The sequence below is a fragment of the Nothobranchius furzeri genome, chromosome 19 (assembly GCF_043380555.1).
Source record: "Nothobranchius furzeri strain GRZ-AD chromosome 19, NfurGRZ-RIMD1, whole genome shotgun sequence".
NCBI classification, from domain to species: Eukaryota; Metazoa; Chordata; class Actinopteri; order Cyprinodontiformes; family Nothobranchiidae; genus Nothobranchius; species Nothobranchius furzeri.
In genome coordinates, this window is record NC_091759.1 from 15449642 (window position 1) to 15468251 (window position 18610).

At 40.1% G+C, this 18610-nt stretch overlaps 1 protein-coding gene and 1 non-coding gene across 4 annotated transcripts; both read left to right on the forward strand.

The window, feature by feature from the left end:
• Positions 1-186: 186 nt before the first annotated feature.
• LOC129164666 (U11 spliceosomal RNA) lies at positions 187-324 on the forward strand. The gene has a single exon (XR_008564190.1). It is a non-coding gene; the product is annotated as a U11 spliceosomal RNA (small nuclear RNA).
• A 460-nt stretch (positions 325-784) lies between these two features.
• On the forward strand, positions 785-14773 carry gmeb1 (glucocorticoid modulatory element binding protein 1). Of its 3 annotated transcripts, none has more exons than XM_015973283.3 (10): positions 785-921; positions 6244-6386; positions 6483-6535; positions 6624-6739; positions 9940-10043; positions 10174-10322; positions 12496-12618; positions 12700-12837; positions 13018-13146; positions 13786-14773. In XM_015973283.3, exons 2-10 carry the CDS (start codon positions 6262-6264, stop codon positions 14637-14639), a joined length of 1791 nt encoding a protein of 596 aa, XP_015828769.1. In that variant the 5' UTR covers positions 785-921; positions 6244-6261; the 3' UTR covers positions 14640-14773. The 3 variants fall into 3 exon arrangements, with proteins under 3 accessions (XP_015828769.1, XP_015828767.1, XP_015828768.1); XM_015973281.3 differs by having other exon boundaries at positions 793-921; positions 6249-6386; XM_015973282.3 differs by having other exon boundaries at positions 793-921; positions 6249-6386; positions 13033-13146.
• The last annotated feature ends 3837 nt before the right edge of the window (positions 14774-18610 follow it).

Genomic DNA, 18610 nt, shown 5'->3' on the forward strand with positions numbered 1-18610 from the left:
CATTTCCAAAACTCAAAAAAACGACCACCCAACAATTATGATATTTTAAAACTAAATGTGTATAATATACTTGATCCGATTAATTAATGACGTTCACGTCCAATATAAGGAGATTTTGTTTTTCTTGAACCCTGAGCGAGACTTCCGTTACTGATTTACATGTCAGTAGCGGACCCGCTTTCCCGTTAAAAGGGCTTCTGCCGTGATTGGCACAGACGAGGTGAGCATAACAACTCATCTTGTCTGCGGAATCCCCATCAAGAGATTTCGGAAGCATAATTTTTGCAACAGAGGCAGCTGGTGATCACTTGTCCTGGCGCCTCATTTCATTGTGTAAGACAATATGTTAAACGATGAGCTTTTATCCTCATGATCAAGTGTATTTTAAATTCGAAGTAAGCATTTAGATTAAATTCAATTGATTCAACAGCTCAGTACAGAAGGCAAATAGTACAAAAGTGACCAGGAATGCAAACAACTACAAGAACACACTGTACAACAGCACTTCATATGCAGACACATGAAGAAATCAAGTTTAACCCTCTCAGGCTCAAAATAAGTTTTGATAAAAGGACGAACAACTAAGTCCTTCAGGGGTGCTTTAGAGTTAAAAATGCTCATGAAATACGTCTGTGGAGTAACCAGGTAGGTGGGTTTTAACCTGCCTGCCTCCAGAGGGTTAAATGTTTTAATACAAACAGTCCACAAATGCCACACCTTAAATTCCCTTCGCTATCATTTATACGTCAATCCGCATGCACGTTTATTACAGTAATTAAGGCGAAATAATTGAATTTGGTCACTTTTCCAGAGCTTGGAAAGTGAGCGAGCGCTGTTCGGCAGGAAGTTAAGCTATATCATTCCAAAGCGCATGCGCACAAGCTGCCAACAATCAAGCGATGCGTTTGTCTTCATAAAACGGTAAGGACAGGCTTTTACTACAGTGTAAATTTGAATCTGCATAACCACGAAGTGCCCACTTTTTGTAATACGTAAGCCATGTTTTGAAGCAGACAGCTTTGAATTGACCACGGAAGGCTTCAGGTAGCCAGGCTCGTTCAGAATGGAGGAGTAACGCCGCCGTCGCCGTGCCGTTGTTTGCTGTACGTGCCGCCGCACAGGGAGACGTCATTTTGAGGGGGAGCGGAGAGTTAAAATGCAGAGTTACGAAGGGACGTACGGTTCATAGACAAACGGCACGTAGCCGTCACACTTTAAATGCAACGCTTTACCCCTCTCGGACACGTTGCTGCTCGCTGTTGTCCGCATTACCGCACATGGAGTTACGTCGTTGCGTTAGCTGTAATGGCTACCTCCAATCTGAGAGTAGCTCATTGGATCAGAACGGCAAAAACGCAGCAGGGTTCCCGGTGCAATGATCGCCAACTTCAGCAAACAAGTTTAAAATGTCACAACGCGGGTGGATGTAGCAGCTACCGCGTGACTAAACTGTTTAGTTAGTACCGGTAATGTTTAGCTAACCGGCGGGGTTTACGCCTCAGTAGCCTCACACACAGTCCGGAGCTGAAATATCAACGTTAAGAAGCTAAAACCACACAGAAACGGCAACTTCACATCAGTTTTCTCGCTGAAACCCCCTCAAAATCATTCTAATCGTATTTGTAATTTCTTAGCGTTAAAAAGTACTCACGTTTAACACGGATATTTCAAGAACAAAAATATTGATTTTTAAAACATGCTTATATGATCAGTCGTATAGTTTGCAAATGTTTATGGATATGATCGTTAAAAACGCAGACATTTACAAACAATTCAGAATTTTAGGGGCTTAAATATTGGTTTGCATTGAAGTTTAAACTCTTGTAAGCGTTCACATTGTAAAAAAAACAAAATTTACTTATTTATGTGACCTATTTGAACATCCTCAGTTTGGAGAAGTGGAGATTTGGGTCTTACTGGACAATGAAGCTAACACCAAGTGTCAGTTGTTTCTTCTAAACCCATTAGAATAAAAATAATCCTCTTTGGTATTCATGTAAACTATATATATTTGTTTAGGCCAACATTAGTTTTACATGTGAACAAAGCAGCATAGCTCACTCAGGCTATACAAAGTTAGTTACATTAGATAATATATAAATATTTCATCACCGTTTTACATAGCCAGCAAACATTCAAAAGTGTTCTCACTGTTGAAACGTCAAACCGAGACATCCCATCATGTTTCTAGAGTAGTTCCAAAATGAAAGTTGAACTGACGTCTTTTCTGGCCGTGAAATAAAGTCTCATTTGGAAGTTTAATAATTAAAATGTGGGTGTCTTATTACAGTTTTAAAAAAATTATATATATATATATATATATATATATATATATATATATGTATGTATGTATGTATGTATGTATGTATGTATGTATATATATATGTATGTATATATATATGTATGTATGTATATATATATGTATGTATGTATGTATATATATGTATGTATGTATATATGTATATATATATGTATGTATGTATATATGTATATATATATGTATGTAGTATATATATGTATATACATATATATGTATATACATATTTATACATATATGTATACATATATATATATACATATACATATATGTATATATATGTATATATACATATACATATATATATATATATATACATATATATATATATATATATATATATATATATATATATATATGTATACATACATATATATCATTACTGTCAAAAATATTGCTGTTAAAAAAACAGTTCCTCTTGCCATCTGAGTCGGAATCTCATACGTCCCAGCCTGTATTCAAACCCGGGTCCTCGGCGTATAAGGCAGATGACTTACTAGTTGGGGGGAAAACATACAAAACATATCTGGATTCAATTTTTAAATTGCAAAAAAGAGCTATTAGAATAATAAATAAAGCTGGATATAGGGAGTCCACAAACCAGTTTTTTGTAGAATCAGCTATGTTAAAATTTAAGGACATCATATATCTTAAAACTTTAGAAATGATGTATAGAGTGGTGAAAAAGAATGTTCCAATTTGTATTTTAAGTATGTTTAAATTAAGAGATGGAAAATATGATTTGAGGGGGTCTTGTGTGTTTGAAATACCTCAAGTGAGAACTAATGCTAAGTATAGATGCGTGTCGGTTTTGGAAGTGAAGTTATGGAATGGACTTAATGATGAACTGAAGATGTGTTATTCTTTATCATTTTTCAAGACATTTTTTTAAAATTGAATCTTCCAAAGTTATAGAAACTTAGTTTGATGTCTAACCTTGTGTTGATTTGATTTCTTGATTTATCATTGCTTTTTCTTTAAATATCATGCATCTCATCTGTCAGCCTTGGTTAAGGATTTGATTATGTCTGTGGGAGTTAAGGATAGGCTAATTATAAGCCACTAGGCTTCAACCTATCTATCTATCTATCTATCTATCTATCTATCTATCTATCTATCTATCTATCTATCTATCTATCTATCTATCTATCTATCTATCTATCTATCTATCTATCTATCTATCTATCTATCTATCTATCTATCTATCTATCTATCTATCTATCTATCTATCTATCTATCTATCTATCTATCTATCTATCTATCTATCTATCTATCTATCATCTCTTTGACATATTTTTTATATTTGACATATTGTATTTTTAACTGAAAATATTTCTATCACCAACTATGGTGCTAAACCCAGCAAATATTTGAACACTTGAGGACAGCTGAAATGTCGGTCGAATACTTTAAAAGTTCAGTATTTTAAAATACAAACTATTATTACATTTAATGCTATTTTTAACGACAAATAAAAGTTGAAACAACGTAATTTCTGGCCGTGAATTCCACGTTTTTCACAGCTTTGATCAAGACGTGTAAGGATGTCAGTGGACTTCTTAAAACATAGCGATATTAATTCATTATTGCTTTATTAACCATGCAAGGAAGCACAGCTTTATCATAGAGGGTCATAATGGGCTACAAATGCTCGTGTAAAGGACGTCACCTAGCGGACGTACACTTACAACGATTCACAACATTGCCATATATTGAATTAAATGTAACATATTGTCAAATAAACATAACACTAGATAACTGTACAAACATGTACAAATGTATCTAAATGGATTTTTTAGGAAATGTTCTGTTACATATTTTTTTACCAATTTAAACCGTCTTAGAGCAACGATTTTTGGCCATGGACACCATGTTGCCATCGAAACAATGTTTGATGGGTAACCTCCCCTGGAAACATATGAGCTGTTTATTTCCTCAACAACAAACAATGTCCTGGTTTATTTAGCAAAGATCAGGTAAATTAATAATAATAATAGTAATAATAATAATAATAATAATACATCAAACTTATATAGCATCCCACTCAAAGACGCTTGCATGCACTCTCACATTCACACGCTGCTAGTGATGGTAAGCTACTTTGTAGCCACAGCTGCCCTGAGGCTGTCTGACAGAGGCGAGGCTGCCATTTGGCATCGTTGGCCCCTCTGACCACAACCGACAAAGGCAAGTTAGTTACATTTGTGACTTAATATTATGTCTGTTATACTGGTAAAATACAGATTTATTGAATATGTTAATATTAAATGATCTTAAAAAATACAGGTCTATGTACATATATTTACAGCATTTAATCAAATAAAAGTTTTTCAGTTAATTTTTATTTGTGGCGTCCCTCAGGGATGTGTTTTAGGTCCACTGATAATCAGTCTGTTGCATTTGAAGCCCCATTTTTACAAGGCATAACATCTGTTTGCATCATTTTTATTAAAGGGACATTATGGAAGTCTGACAGCCAAAACATGTATAGAAATAATAAATGTCTTCTTCATACATTCTCCTGCAATGCCCTGGTCCTGTAGAATGAGCCCTGGCATTTTTACTGTGATTGCCTGTTTTTGTGTAAAATCACAGAAAAAGAGAGATGCTCGGGTCGAGCAGGCTGCTTCATGCGCGTTCACGCTCAGGCATAGCCCGTAGCATTTGCTATCTGTAGCTTTAGCAGCAGAGAGTGAGGTAGTGCCAACTCAGCGACTTTGTTGCTGTTCCTAATGCCTAGTGATGAACCTAGCTACATTTCTGAGGACCCTTAGCTACTTTCTTCTAGATATTTCCTGCAAATTAGCAATAAAATAGCCATTTTCGCTCCGAACCGTTCATTGAACGTTGTTTCAGCTGTCATCATGGATATAAATGTTACAGATACAAAATATGCCACTGATGCTATAGCTCACCTGGTAAGACGTCGGACTCTCGTGCAGAAGGACCCGGTTTAGAATCTTGATGTGAACATGATTCTATTAGAGTTTCTTTTTTACATTAATGGTATATTTTTTACAGTAAGATGCCCAAATTTTTATTTGAGACTCGCCGAACGGCATTGAATTCACAGATAAAAAAAGATGTGGGTTGAACTTTCATTTTGGAACAATTTTTCAAGCAAGGGAAGGGAATGATCTGAGCATGCAGGAGGACTGACCCATCTTAAACCTTTGTTGGCTGTGCTGAAGAGAAAGGTACAGAACCACATTATTTAATTAATTAGCTGCGTGTTCTCCTGTCCTCTGTCCTCCGGGCCGCACGCACGCACGCACGCACGCACGCACACACACACACACACACACACACACACACACACACGGGACTGTCTCAGCTGTTATTTTCGTTAAGGAGTGTGCACGTGCAGCATGCGCGCCTCGTGCACGAGTCTACTATTGAAGCTGCCATTACACTTTTGGCCTGAGGGGGCAGTCGCGAGCATAAAGATTCAAAACTCCGTAAAGTTCCTTTAAGTTATCTAAACACCATTGCCACACGGCAAATAAAAACATCTAAAAATATTCTTGTGTGAATTCAGCATCACTAAGATAAAATTCAACCTAGTAATAATACTTCCATGTGGAAGTTTTTGCTTTCATAATTGCAGTTAAAAAGATAAAATACAATAATTACATAAAATAAAATCTAAACACCATACTCCGTTAATAAAAACTCTTTAAGATAAATTGGTATCAGCAGGTCAGAGCTGAACCAGAACCAGAAATAACTATATGCCGCCAAAATCAGAATAAGTTCTTCTGGTATTTTTATTTTATTTTATGCTTTTTATTTCTGTATTTTAACATCACATTTGCCTAATATGTTAACCACTTGGTTGTTTTTGATGTGCTTCAGAAATAAACTTCATATTGACCGATGTTTAACCTTCATGATAGATGATGGATGAATATGATTCACCCCTCTAGTGTAGCCTTGTGACTGCGATGGCGAACACAGATGAGATGACTGTGTCTGTGGGGGATGTGCTGATGGTGAAGACTGATAATGAAGATGCAAATGACCCGACTAAGACTCAGGTCATCCTTCAGCTCCAGCCAATCCCTACTGGGTATGAACAGAGTCCAGGAACTACATTGTCATGTATATCAGATTAGTTGATGTTGAGGTCTGTTACAAAAACATGAAAACTCTTATTTTCCCTCAGAGATGAGTCTGCTGAAACGGATGCAGCTGTCATGGCTGTCGAAGGTCAAACAGGTAACGAGATTGTTGGAATAATCTTTCTAAAACTTGACAGATGTTTTGCAAAGGGCATTTTTATCATTGTTTTTATTTTCTCCTTTAGAACAAAGTGAAGGAGAAGATGTTGAATATGGCTGTCCCATAACATGTGGTGACTGCAAAGCTATGCTGCTTGTGAAAAAATTTGTGTGCCCAGGAATCAACGTGAAGTGTGTGAAGGTGGGCGTTCATCGCTTCTTTTTATGCCCCCAATGAAACCAAAGGGCAGATGTATTTAGCATGAGAGCAAAAAGCTGCACTCATACTGCTCTGAGTCACCTGTTGGATTTGTTTGTAAATGACTCAATTTGGTGCAATTCTTTGAACATCTTAGAAAAAAACAAACAAACAACAACAACAAAAAGAACGACAGCATGGAATTGGTGCAATTCTTTTCTTTACTATGACCATTGAGCTTTTCTAATATTGTACAACATGCCACAACACAACACAATAAAACCAACCAGCCAACTAGCTAACACAACCAACCAGTCAACCAACACAACCAGCAAGCACAACCAACTAGCTAAAACACCCAACCAACAAATACAACCATCCAGTACAACCAACCAACTAACTAACACAACCAACCAGTACAACCAACCAATTAACCAACCAACCAACCAACTAGCTAAAACAACCAACCAACCCACAAATACAACCATCCAGTACAACCAACCAACCAACCAGTACAACCAGCCAACAAATACAACCAGCCAACTAGCTAATACAACTAACCAACCAATTAGCTAATACAACCAACAAACACAATCTACTAGCTAAAACACCCAACCAACCAACACAAACAACCCACCAACCATTTCAGAACAAAACATTTAAGCACCACTGTAGAAACAGCAAAAAAAATTAAAATGCTTAAATCAGGAGCACAATATTTAATACAGATTACAACACAGGGTATGCAATTTCCTGTGAAAGAGTCTTGTCTTTAGTCCAGATCTAAACAATAATGCCAGTAGTCATGCACAGGTCAAGTGGTAGTTTGTTTCACAGCTTTGGATTTTCCATGAGCACCCCACTGGTTGTATTTCGGTCTTTCAACATGTAAATAGAATTAATTCAATTCAATTCAATTTTATTTATAAAGCACCAAATCACGACAAGAGTCGTCTCAAGGCACTTCACATAATAAACATTTCAATTCAGGTCAGTTCATTAAGCCAATCAGAAATAATGTTTCCTATATAAGGAACCCAGCAAATTGCATCAATCCTCATACTAAGCAAGCATTTAGCAACAGTGGAGAGGAAAACTCCCTTTCAACAGGAAGAAACCTCCAGAGTATCATGGCTCAGTATAAGCAGCCATCCTCCACGACTCACTGGGGATGGAGAAGACAGAGCAGGCATGCACACACGCACGCACACACATAAGTAAAGTGTCTATGGTTACATTGTGATGTCTTAGTAAATATTCTGTTTGGCGAGAGATAAACTTTATTGTATTTATCCTAGTGGATCTATAATTAAACGGGTAAACTAGTAGTAGCACATCCAACGTCAAGGAAAGTAAATAGTTATTATCAGGAGAGGGAGAATGTTTAAGTGGTTAGCAGCAGTGTGCTAGACGATGGCCCCCTCCATGAGGCCACCACAGCTCAGCAGATCATCGTTGTAGCTTCTTCTGGGGAGAAAAACACTTAGAGAGAAAATAAAGTTAACAGCTGAAGTAGCAGAAAGTAATACAGTTAAAGAGCAGATAGTAGAAGAAAGCAGTAGAGTGTGGAAAGTGGTCAGTGTATCCTCCAGCAGTCTAAGCCTATAGCAGCATAACTACAGAGATAACTCAGGATAATCTATCATATTTAGATGGAGGCATGTTGGAGTCAGAGCAAGGGAGAGTCGTCTTTATCGACTGTACACTCCACCTCCCTCTACTCCCCCACTTGTCCAGATTTAGGCTAATATCAGATTTTAACCATAGGCCCCATCAAATAAAAATGTTTTAAGCCTATTCTTAAAAGTAGACAAGGTGTCTGCCTCACGGACTAAAGCTGGGAGCTAGTTCCACAGGAGAGGAGCCTGATAACTAAAAGATCTGCCTCCCATCCTAAGTTTAGATATTCTGGGAACCACCAGTAGACCTGCAGTCTGAGAGCGAAGTGCTCGGTTAGGAACATATGGAACAATCAGATCACTGATGTATGATGGAGCTTGATTATTAAGCGCTTTATATGTGAGAAGAAGGATCTTAAAATCTATTCTGAATTTAACAGGTAGCCAATGTAGGAAAGCTAAGACAGGAGAGATATGATCTCTCTTTTTAAATCTCATCAGAACTCTAGCTGCAGCATTTTGGACAAGCTGAAGACTTTTAAATACATTCTGTGGACTCAATTAACCAAACATATTGACAAAACCTTCAACAGAAGTTACAGTATAATTTAAGCTAAAATACTAAAATAAGATAGCATAAACAGGAAGTTACAATAACACCATAACTACGCCAAGGAGGGAATGGTGTTTTGAGAATGCTTTTGTCTCTCATTTACTTATGTTTTTGGCATAATTAAGGTATTCATATAACTTCTGTTTCCGTTTACGTAAAAGCTCTGTTTTTTTAAAGGCAGAGTTCACTGAGAAACCTTTTCTACTTTTCCTTTTTGAAATATGATCAATTAGTCTTGAAAATAGTCTTCAGCCCCTGTTTGCTGCTTTAGCTGCTGATAGAAAACAGACGGGTAAACGCTCAGATTAACAAAGCCAGTCAGATCTATGTCAGGCTAAAAATGAACATTCATGGACTCGTTCATCTTGACTCATGACGGGAAAGTGCGTGTTCGTTTAGCGTCCAGGAAACCGCAGTGAATGATTCGGCTAGTAGAAGCTAACCGTTAGCATTAGCAAACCCACACCAAAGCAGAACTCCTTTCAGGCTTGTGTTACTGGTGGAGATGTAACATCAACGTTGCAGAGCAAACTGAGTCAATAGTAGAGTCACATTGTTGTTATCCAATCAGAGGAGAGATGTCCAAATTTCAGGAAATAAGGTTCCAAATTCTGCCGCGTTTTTCTCAAGTCTCCTCTAGCTCACTTCTATAGCTCCTGAATCAGGAGCACCAGAGCATTTTCCTAGGAGAGATCAGCTCACAAGACATTCATTTATACTAGAGACCACTGAAGATGTGCTGAAAACAACCCTAGCCCTTGGTCTTTAAAAAAAAAAAAAATCTAAAGCTTAATGTCAACCACACACTCAAAAATAACAAAGCCAACTAATAAAATAAATAAAAGCTTCTATTCTACATGAGAAACGTAATCTGGACTATTCTACTATTGTCATCATTTAATGTGTGGTTCTTTTTCTCACATATACTCTTTATTCATTTACTTATTAACTTGTAGAGCTCTCCTCTTTAGTATGAAGACCAGCTGATCAGCCCGAAGCAGTTTGTGCACATGTCAGGAAAAGCCACTCTAAAAGACTGGAAGAGAGCCATCCGGATGGGGGGAGTCATGCTGAGGTGAGAGGATTCACTTTGGGAATCACTGAATCGAATCCGTGTTCTCTCTGTCTGGGAGAACCAGATGCTTCTAAAACTGGTTCCAATATGTTCTAATGAGAGCCTCTTCAACCTAATTTCTTCTCTCCAGGAAGATGATGGATTCGGGTCAGCTGGACTTCTACCAGCACAGCACACTTTGTACCAACACGTGTCGCAGCACCAAGTTTGACCTTTTAATAAACAACACTCGCTTCCCCCCGGACGGCACCGGCCTCACGACAGCCGTGTCCTCTCAGGGTGAGAATGAAGAAAAGGTGTTGCTTTATTCACAAAACACGGCTTATTCAGCCCAAATAAGCTTATTGAAAAGGCCAAACAAATGGAGATTTACTTAAATATTAAATCTTGAATTTTTTCAGTTTCCATGGGGAGGGCCTTACCCTCCGAGGTCTGGAGGGTGTCTTAAAAATAATAAACATTCCCAGTTATCTTAAAAATTAATTGACAAATTTTAAATATTATTTATTTTAAAGGACTCTAAAATAACAGCAATGCAGAATCAAACAATTATAAAATTTTACATTTCATGAATCTAAGTTTTCCGGGAAAACTAAATAAATCCGTCGAGACGAAAATCCCCACGTTTTTATCTTTATTTTTGTCATGTTTATATAAAAACTAAATTTATTTCAGCTCTAATTTTAACAAGTTACTGTTGATTCTGGGGCTTTATCAGCAGATTTCGCTCCTCCGTGACAAAAACATGTTAATGTAACTAACCAGGAGACACTTCAGATGCAAAATGCTTGAATTAATTGGAAAATGAACCTGCTGCTGTAATTCTTGGCATTAAAAAAGCAATTGAAGCATTTTATCAAACCTTCTGTTGTACAAGCTTAAACGTGTTTGGCACAGCTAGTGGGCTAACAGTAAATTGTGCTGAATGAGCTGGAATGAAAGCCTTAAGTCTGGACAGATGGGACTTTTACTGCTCGAAATAAACGTACAGCTCTAACCCTCAGCTCCGTTGTTGAGTAATAAATGTGTTAACAACCTTTGTAAACCGTTCTGAACTAGCAGCAGTGTTTTCCTATTTACTGTTCGACAGCCTCTCGCTCTCCCTCGTCTACAGCCGCGGTCAAATGTGAGAAAGACGTAAATATTAATGATCGCAGAGATGGCCTCCTCCATCTTTATGGCAGTTTCATAAACTCTAGAAGGTTTTGAAGAGCGATCTGGTGAATTAAAGGTAATAAAAAAAGAGGATCTTTGTCTTAAAAATAAACTTGGCATAAAAAAGAAACATTTTCAGAATCAACTTTATTGTCAGTGCCCCAGAGTCCTGAAGCAGAGAAATGTGTCTCCGCAGCACAGCCTGACCAACGTTACACTCACAAAACATGTAGAACCAAACAGATACAGGCAGACCAGTTGGATAGAAATGGGTTACATCAGGATAAATGAGGGGAGGGGAAAAAAGTCATTTCAGATTTACTCGTGACAGGAGGTAGCTTTGCTGTGCAAAAAATAAATAAATAAATACGGCATTTGTGAAGAAAGCTAGCCCAGAAATCGAGACGGACCGTAGCAGTAGCAAAAGATTTTTCCCTGCAGGCCGGTCTAGCCGTGCTCTGTTGTAGCCTCGGCTGAGCTTAGGTCTGGCCAATCACAGCACTCTTATGTGTGTAAAGGGATGTTGGCGGGGCTGAACACTAGAGCGGTAATGGAGAAAAACTACAAAGATAGCGTCGACTCACGGACGGTGCTCATTTGAAATGGCTTTGGCACCAACTTTGGACGATTTAGGCGTGGGCTTTTCTTTGAGACGTGAGCAGATGGAGGTACTTCTCCTTTCCCGGTGACTGATTTCCATCCCTATGAATGTCATGTTTTTGTTGCTCTGATTGGTCCTAGCACTGTTCATTTGCTACCCCCTGTCAGGAGTAACTCTGGAATGCCTTTATTCCCCACCCCCTGTATTTTCCTCATGTTACCCATATACCCTGTATATGGGAGCACGAGGTATGCACATGCCCACAGTCCAGCCCAATTCTGGTATGTTGTGTCTTGTCTTCTTATTGTTCTGTAAAATCTTGGATGGGTTGTTCTGAAATTGTAATGTCATTGTACTGGGACGCTGGTACAATGACAGATCCTTGATTCCTTGAAAACACAACCATGAACAGAGGGTACCAAACCATCCTCCCAGAGGAACTCCTCCCAACCATCTCAGAGTTTGGTGATGAATGTCTTCTGCAGCGTGATAAGAGTATCGGTCTAAGGCCATTGGGTCACGAGTATGTTGACTGAACTGTCGATAAAAGCATTTGAAACTTGTGACATTTCACTTCAGTAACCATTGAATCGTTAAACAATAAAGCAGCTGCCATCTTTGTGAAAACTGTCATGGCTGTATGTTCATCGCTGTAAATCACAGCATTCTGTTTGTTTTCTTTTTGGTAACCTCTAGCTCAGGCCACCCTGGGTAACGGCGGGACAGCGTCTGAGGATCGAGTCGAGGTTCTGGGTGGGAAGTCGGACTGGGGGTCGAGTTCATTAGATTCTGCGGACAAAGGATCCAGTGAGATCTCAGGTATCAGGGCGCACCCAAACACAGATCATCATAGTCTTGTGTGTGTACTAAACACTCATCCCTGCACCGCCTTGTCCATAGAGGACACACTGAACTTCTGGAAGGGCATTGCAGACGTGGGCTTACTGGGGGAAGTGGTGACCAACATCAGCACGGAGCTGATGCAGATGCTGAACGGCATGCTGCAGCGCAAAGAGCAGAGCACTATACAGGATGCAGGTATGGAAGCAGGTCAGCTGCAATGGCTGCTGGGTACTAAAGCATGTACAGTGACTAGGGAGCTAACTCGGCTATTCCAGAAGCTGAGTGAGGAAAGGAAAATCATGTTTTCATGCTCTCATTGACTGTGTACACCAGCTGAATGAGTGACGTTGTAACTGGTTACCACACTGATCCCAGATTCCTGTCTGGTAGAGGTGGCCGTGCTCAGCAACCTCGCCCAAGTTTTCGGCCTTCTGGACTCAGTCAAGAAGATTCTGGAGAAGAGGAGGCAGCAGATGGATCCCAGTCAGGAGCAGATCCTCTCAAGTGAGTGCCTGACCTGTAGGAGCTCAGACACGGAGCCGAGCACGTCTTTATTGATGCAGGAACTGAAAGCGTGTTCATAATCAACGAGAAGCAGATGGAGATGCAAACAGGAGCTAAAGATACTTGGCCTGTGTGTCTTTGCAGACGACTCCACCATCTGTTTGCTCGCATTTACAAACCTTTGAATTTCTGTGGTGCAGTAATCAGAGGAGTAAAATTGGATCAAAGCTGTTTTGTTTATCCGACGCAGCCGCCAGCTTTCTGCTAGCTACAGACACGATAAGGTGATGAAGTACAGCTGATCACCAGGTACCGGTGGGGGAACTCATCCAGTTTCCTTTTACGTCTCTAAGCTTCTATCGTTCTTTGAAGGAATGCATATCATCACATCATCTCATGCTGAGAAACGGTGGAGTTACGTAACCCAGTGAATTAAAATAATGTTTATTCTGATATTCTTACGTCTTTCTTCACATTCTGATCATTACTGTGGTCCTGTTTATTATGTGGCATTATACTGATTTCACTGGGCAGCAGTGATGAGGTCGGCCTTGGTCTCCACATGTCTCCTGATGAATATAGATACCAGAGATCAATGTTACACCACCTAAAGTACCATCTTGTTTTTTTTTTTTGTAGACCTGGAAGCTCAGTTGGAAGAGCAGCAGAAGCAGCAGCAGGTGCGAGCCCTTCTCTCCAGCCCACAGGCTCCTAAAAACAAAAGCACCACCAAGCGACCAAACAAGCGGCCTCGCCTCCAGAGGCCCGCCTCCACCACCACCCTCTTGACATCTCCCGTCAGCCAGCAGGCGGCGCTGCAGCCCCAACAGTTCACAGTCCTGTCCCCAATCTCACTGTCCTCTGTGGGGCAGCCGTTCACCGTGGCGGGGCTGCCCATCGGCTCTCTGGCCCAGTCCTCCAACACGGTCACCCTGCTTCCTGCTGGGTCGCAGCTCTTCACTCGCTACATGGTCGCGGGAGATGGAAAGACTGACACCATCACCTTACACCCGTCCTCTGGTCTCACGCTGCTTGGCACCACCGCCGTGCAGGACTCCAGCCAGCTGGGGACAGTGGTGAGCCCCATGGAGCTGGTACACCTGAGCCAACAGGCCAGCGGGGCCGAGGTGGTGCCTATAGAGGGCCAGGTGGTGGACAGAGCCATGCTGGTACAGCAGGAAGTGATGCCGGCCGAGCTGGAGGCGAGCCAGGAGCACACGGTCATTGAAATCAACCCGACGCCCGTGGAGCAAACAGTGGGGGTGATGGAGCTGCAGCTGGCCGCGGAGCCGGGCAGGGATCAGACCACTATGATGGTCCAGAGTGGGATGAAGGTGACAATGGCGGCAGAGACAATGGACACACAGTGCCAAATGCAAGAGGCGCAGACTGAAGGGGTTCAGGGGCTGCAGCTGGACGCCAGCGGACAGTTATCCAACGTGCAGATCTTGGTGATAGAAGAAAACAATCAGGAAGAAAACAAGTCCAAATGAGGCTCTAGAAAACCACAAATTCAGCATCACTGTAAATATGCCCAACTCAAACCTACACCAACACTATGGTGGCTGCTTGTGCATACGCTCTACCTTTCACCCAAACACTTAACAGCCACAGCCCCCTGAGTATTTATGTGTTTCAGCCCTGAGGGGGGAGTTCCTGGTTTAGAACATCAGGGTTCTTGGTTTAGTTGTTTTAGACCCGAGTTTGTTGGCTAGTTTCTAAACCCAAACAGGAAGTTATGAAGCATCTACACGTCCCCGCTCAGCAGGAACCACAAACCAGCCTCTGCCTTTTCATGTGGTGAGCTCATAAATGGTTCTGCAGCAAACAGGAACACAGTTGTGATGGATGGTGAACTCCGTAACTCGTGCTGCACTCCGTGTTTCAGGATGACATGAACATTTCCTCAGACCTGAGCTGAGTGGCTTTTCTGCACAGATGAAACAAAGTTCACTGGAAATGCTTTAGCACCAGCGGTTTTATCCCTCCCTCCCCCGATGCTTTTTTTTCTCTGCTTCGTGATAATGCAAGCTCACAGCTTGTCTAACTGATTCATAAGAAAATACGTGCTTAATGTCCAAACTTGCCTGCTATTTTCACATGTAAAGTAGCGACATATTTATTAGTTTTCAAACTCGAGGTGGGCCTGGGTGATGAGCAAATGTAGAATAATTTAACTTGTTTGTTACAGCGCACACTGACAAAGACCTATTCAATTATTTAATTTAACAAATGAGAGTGTTTGCAAACAGAATTTGTAATGTGTTTTAATATTAAACTGTTAAAAGAAACAAAGGATCAGGTGTTGAGTCTGTGTTTCACCAGCAGAGGGAGCCACGAGTCCACACCTAAACTGGACCTACAACTGTACAACCCCCACCCCAGGGCTTTCCACCATTTTTCCAATTGTATTTGTCTTCATAAGCAATGAATAAAAATGGAGGCCGAAAAGGATGAACCTCAAAAGCTATGATCTACATCCCAAAGGTGATCCACTGCTGCAGACTGACGTGCAAACTAAAGAGAAAGGATGGGATGGAGTACAGAGGCCAGCAAGGCTCGTGTGCTGTTAGCGTCCCATTAGCTGTGAGAGCTTAACTGGTATTGAGCCACAGTTACATTTAAATGTGTTTTTGTAGAGGCATTATTGGCCTAAAATTATTATGGGATACTATTGAATTTGAAACGTAATTTGTAAATTATCAGTATTGGTTTTTTATTACATTTAAGTTTTACATATCAGGCACTTATTATACATCAAACTCAGCTACTTCAACTTTTACTCTAAATGTCAAAATATGACTGACCCAAGGTAGTTTTAGAGATATTTGGGTGGTTTGGCAAACCTCGCAAAATAGCCTGTGGCGGCATTTCGGAGCCACTTTTAAATGTTTAGGTTGATGACATCATCAAACTGCGTCGTCGCTTTCAGCATAACAAGCTTGTACTGTATGTGGACCTGCCAACATGTCATGGCATTTTTTTCCATTGCTCAACACAAACTGAAGTAGTTGTCATAATTTGCACAGATGATGTTAAAGTAGGTCAACGTGACTGAAAACAAAGTTTAAATGATTATTTCTGATGATAATCAGTGACTCTGGGTTTTTCATGCAGGCTGAACATGAAAATAGTCTCCTACACCTATCTCCTGCATCAGATTCTGATAGAAAATGGATGGCGAAACGCTAGGATTTGAAAAGTCTAATAATGTGACATCACACTGTCACTTAACGTTCCTGGACTTATCCATTTTGACTTGTGACGGTGAAGGCTGTTGTTGGTCTAGGAAACAGCAGAGGATGTATCAGCTAGTAGAAGCTAATAGTTAGCATTAGCAACTCCACGACATGGCTGAAATCCTCCAAGGTGCTTCTTAGAAACATAACACCAACATTGCAATAGTGGTAGAGTCGCGTTGTTGTTATCCAATCCTAGGTGAGATGCCCAAATATCAGAAAATAAAGACTCCAAATCCTGCCGTCTAAAGCTCAGCGGGTTGTGGCGGCAAATCAACACTGCAAATATGTTGATTAAGCAGGTGTTCCACATCTTTGAAACATTTGTTTCATAAAAACAGAAATTCAAAAGCAACAAGTACTCTGCTAAAACACAATTACAAAATGATCTGATCCTAAAGTAACTCCATACATTTTGTGCTCTTTGAATGTTCAAACTGTTCCAGTGTTTAATGAAAACTAGTAATGGCACGAAACTTGATAACTTGATAATTTCCTCATCCTAGAGACACTTCCTGTCATATACAGTTTAATGATGTAATAGTGACTGTGTTTCAGCTCGGGCTGCGAGATCACAGGTGCTGGGTACCTGGGGATACGAGCGAGGCAGGTGCCACTGGAATCTCAAGAGTAAAAACACAAATCGAACTCTAGCTGGTGTAGTCTGTGAAAACCTCTTTTAACGTGATTTAAAAACTAAAAATCTTTGGTTGAGGAATTCCCAGAGCCTCGCCCCTCAGGGTTTTTGTAGAGAATTTCAAGGGTAGTTTCAGGGTTTTAATGAAATATTTTTAAAGCATTTCCATCTGTTGAGTGTTGGAGTGAGAATAAGATAGTGAAGAGGTTTGCTCACATTGGAATGACTATTAATTATTTACAACAATGTGGCAGGGATATAAAAGGCTAACGTGGAAGGATGCAGCCATAGGAAATTGTCAACAGTAAGCCAATCTAAATTTAAAAATGAGAGAATGTGAAGTTAAACGTTAGATCTCTGACTTTCAAAAGTATTTATATGCATGGATCATGAGTTTTGGATCAGTGCTTTAAAGTTGGGTTATGTTGTTTAAACAAAAAAATGAATTGCTTAAATCTGTTCTATGATATAAAGGAGGTAATATGATTTCATAAAATATGATTGCCTTAAGCCCCTCCCATGAACTCTACAGCCAAACATGAGCTTAAATCGCTGACCAATAGAGTCCATTAGAGGGAGCTGTCAATCAACAAGAATGTGCCACAGTTCCCAGTATGTACTGCAGGGTGATGCGGATGCATTTCAGTCATCCTAGCACATAGACGTGAATGTATGATGTCTGTGGCTTAGCACACAACCTAGCTTGAATGCTAACTCGACCTGAACTGAGTTAATGTCAGTCTGTAATCTTCAAGCTAACTGAAATGGGAAGAAGGAACAAAAAGTGATCGTGTACTGGAGCATTAGTGTATGGTTTAACCTTACACTACTTTGTTTCGTTGTTTAGCCTGTTGCAGCCATAGACTGTACATCTCTTTTACTTCACAGCGAAGTATTTTCTAACTACAAATCCCATTGCACCTTCAAAGCACTTATTGGAATGTCTCCTCATGGTGCTCTTACTTTTGTATCTGCACTGTTTGAGGGTTCCATTAGTGATAAAGAACTATTCCATCATAGGGGTATAATCCCCCTTCTAACATCAGAGATGGACCTCATGGTGGACAAAGGATTCCTCATCGATGAGCTGGTGCCTGGGAACGTTCACCGACCGGCATTCATGTCCACGCAGGCACAGATGCCTGAGGTTGATGTTCTCACGACAATCTGTTGCACGCCTTAGAGTCCATGTGGAGAGGCTCATAAGAAGAGTCAAAGAAAACAAGCTTTTTGACACGGTCCTCCCTCTTTCCATTTCAGGAAGCATAAATCAAATATTTACAGTGTCTCCTCACAAATGATCAGTATGGTCGTCTAGTTAAAAAATGGACATAAAAACAACTGAAAACGGTTCAGTGGACTTATAAAAGCAGCCAGCAGCACACCTTTTAGAAATTTTATGTGTACAAAGTTAAAAAAAAAATATTAATTTCTACTCTTTACTTTGAGTGGAAAGAATCCATGTTAAGTATATGCATGTTTTCACTATCAAAACTACAGGGTAATTTGACAGGATCTTTTTTTATTTTTATTTTTATTTATTTTTTGGATCATTTTATGGTCCCAGTCCTAAGGATTGCGTCTCCGT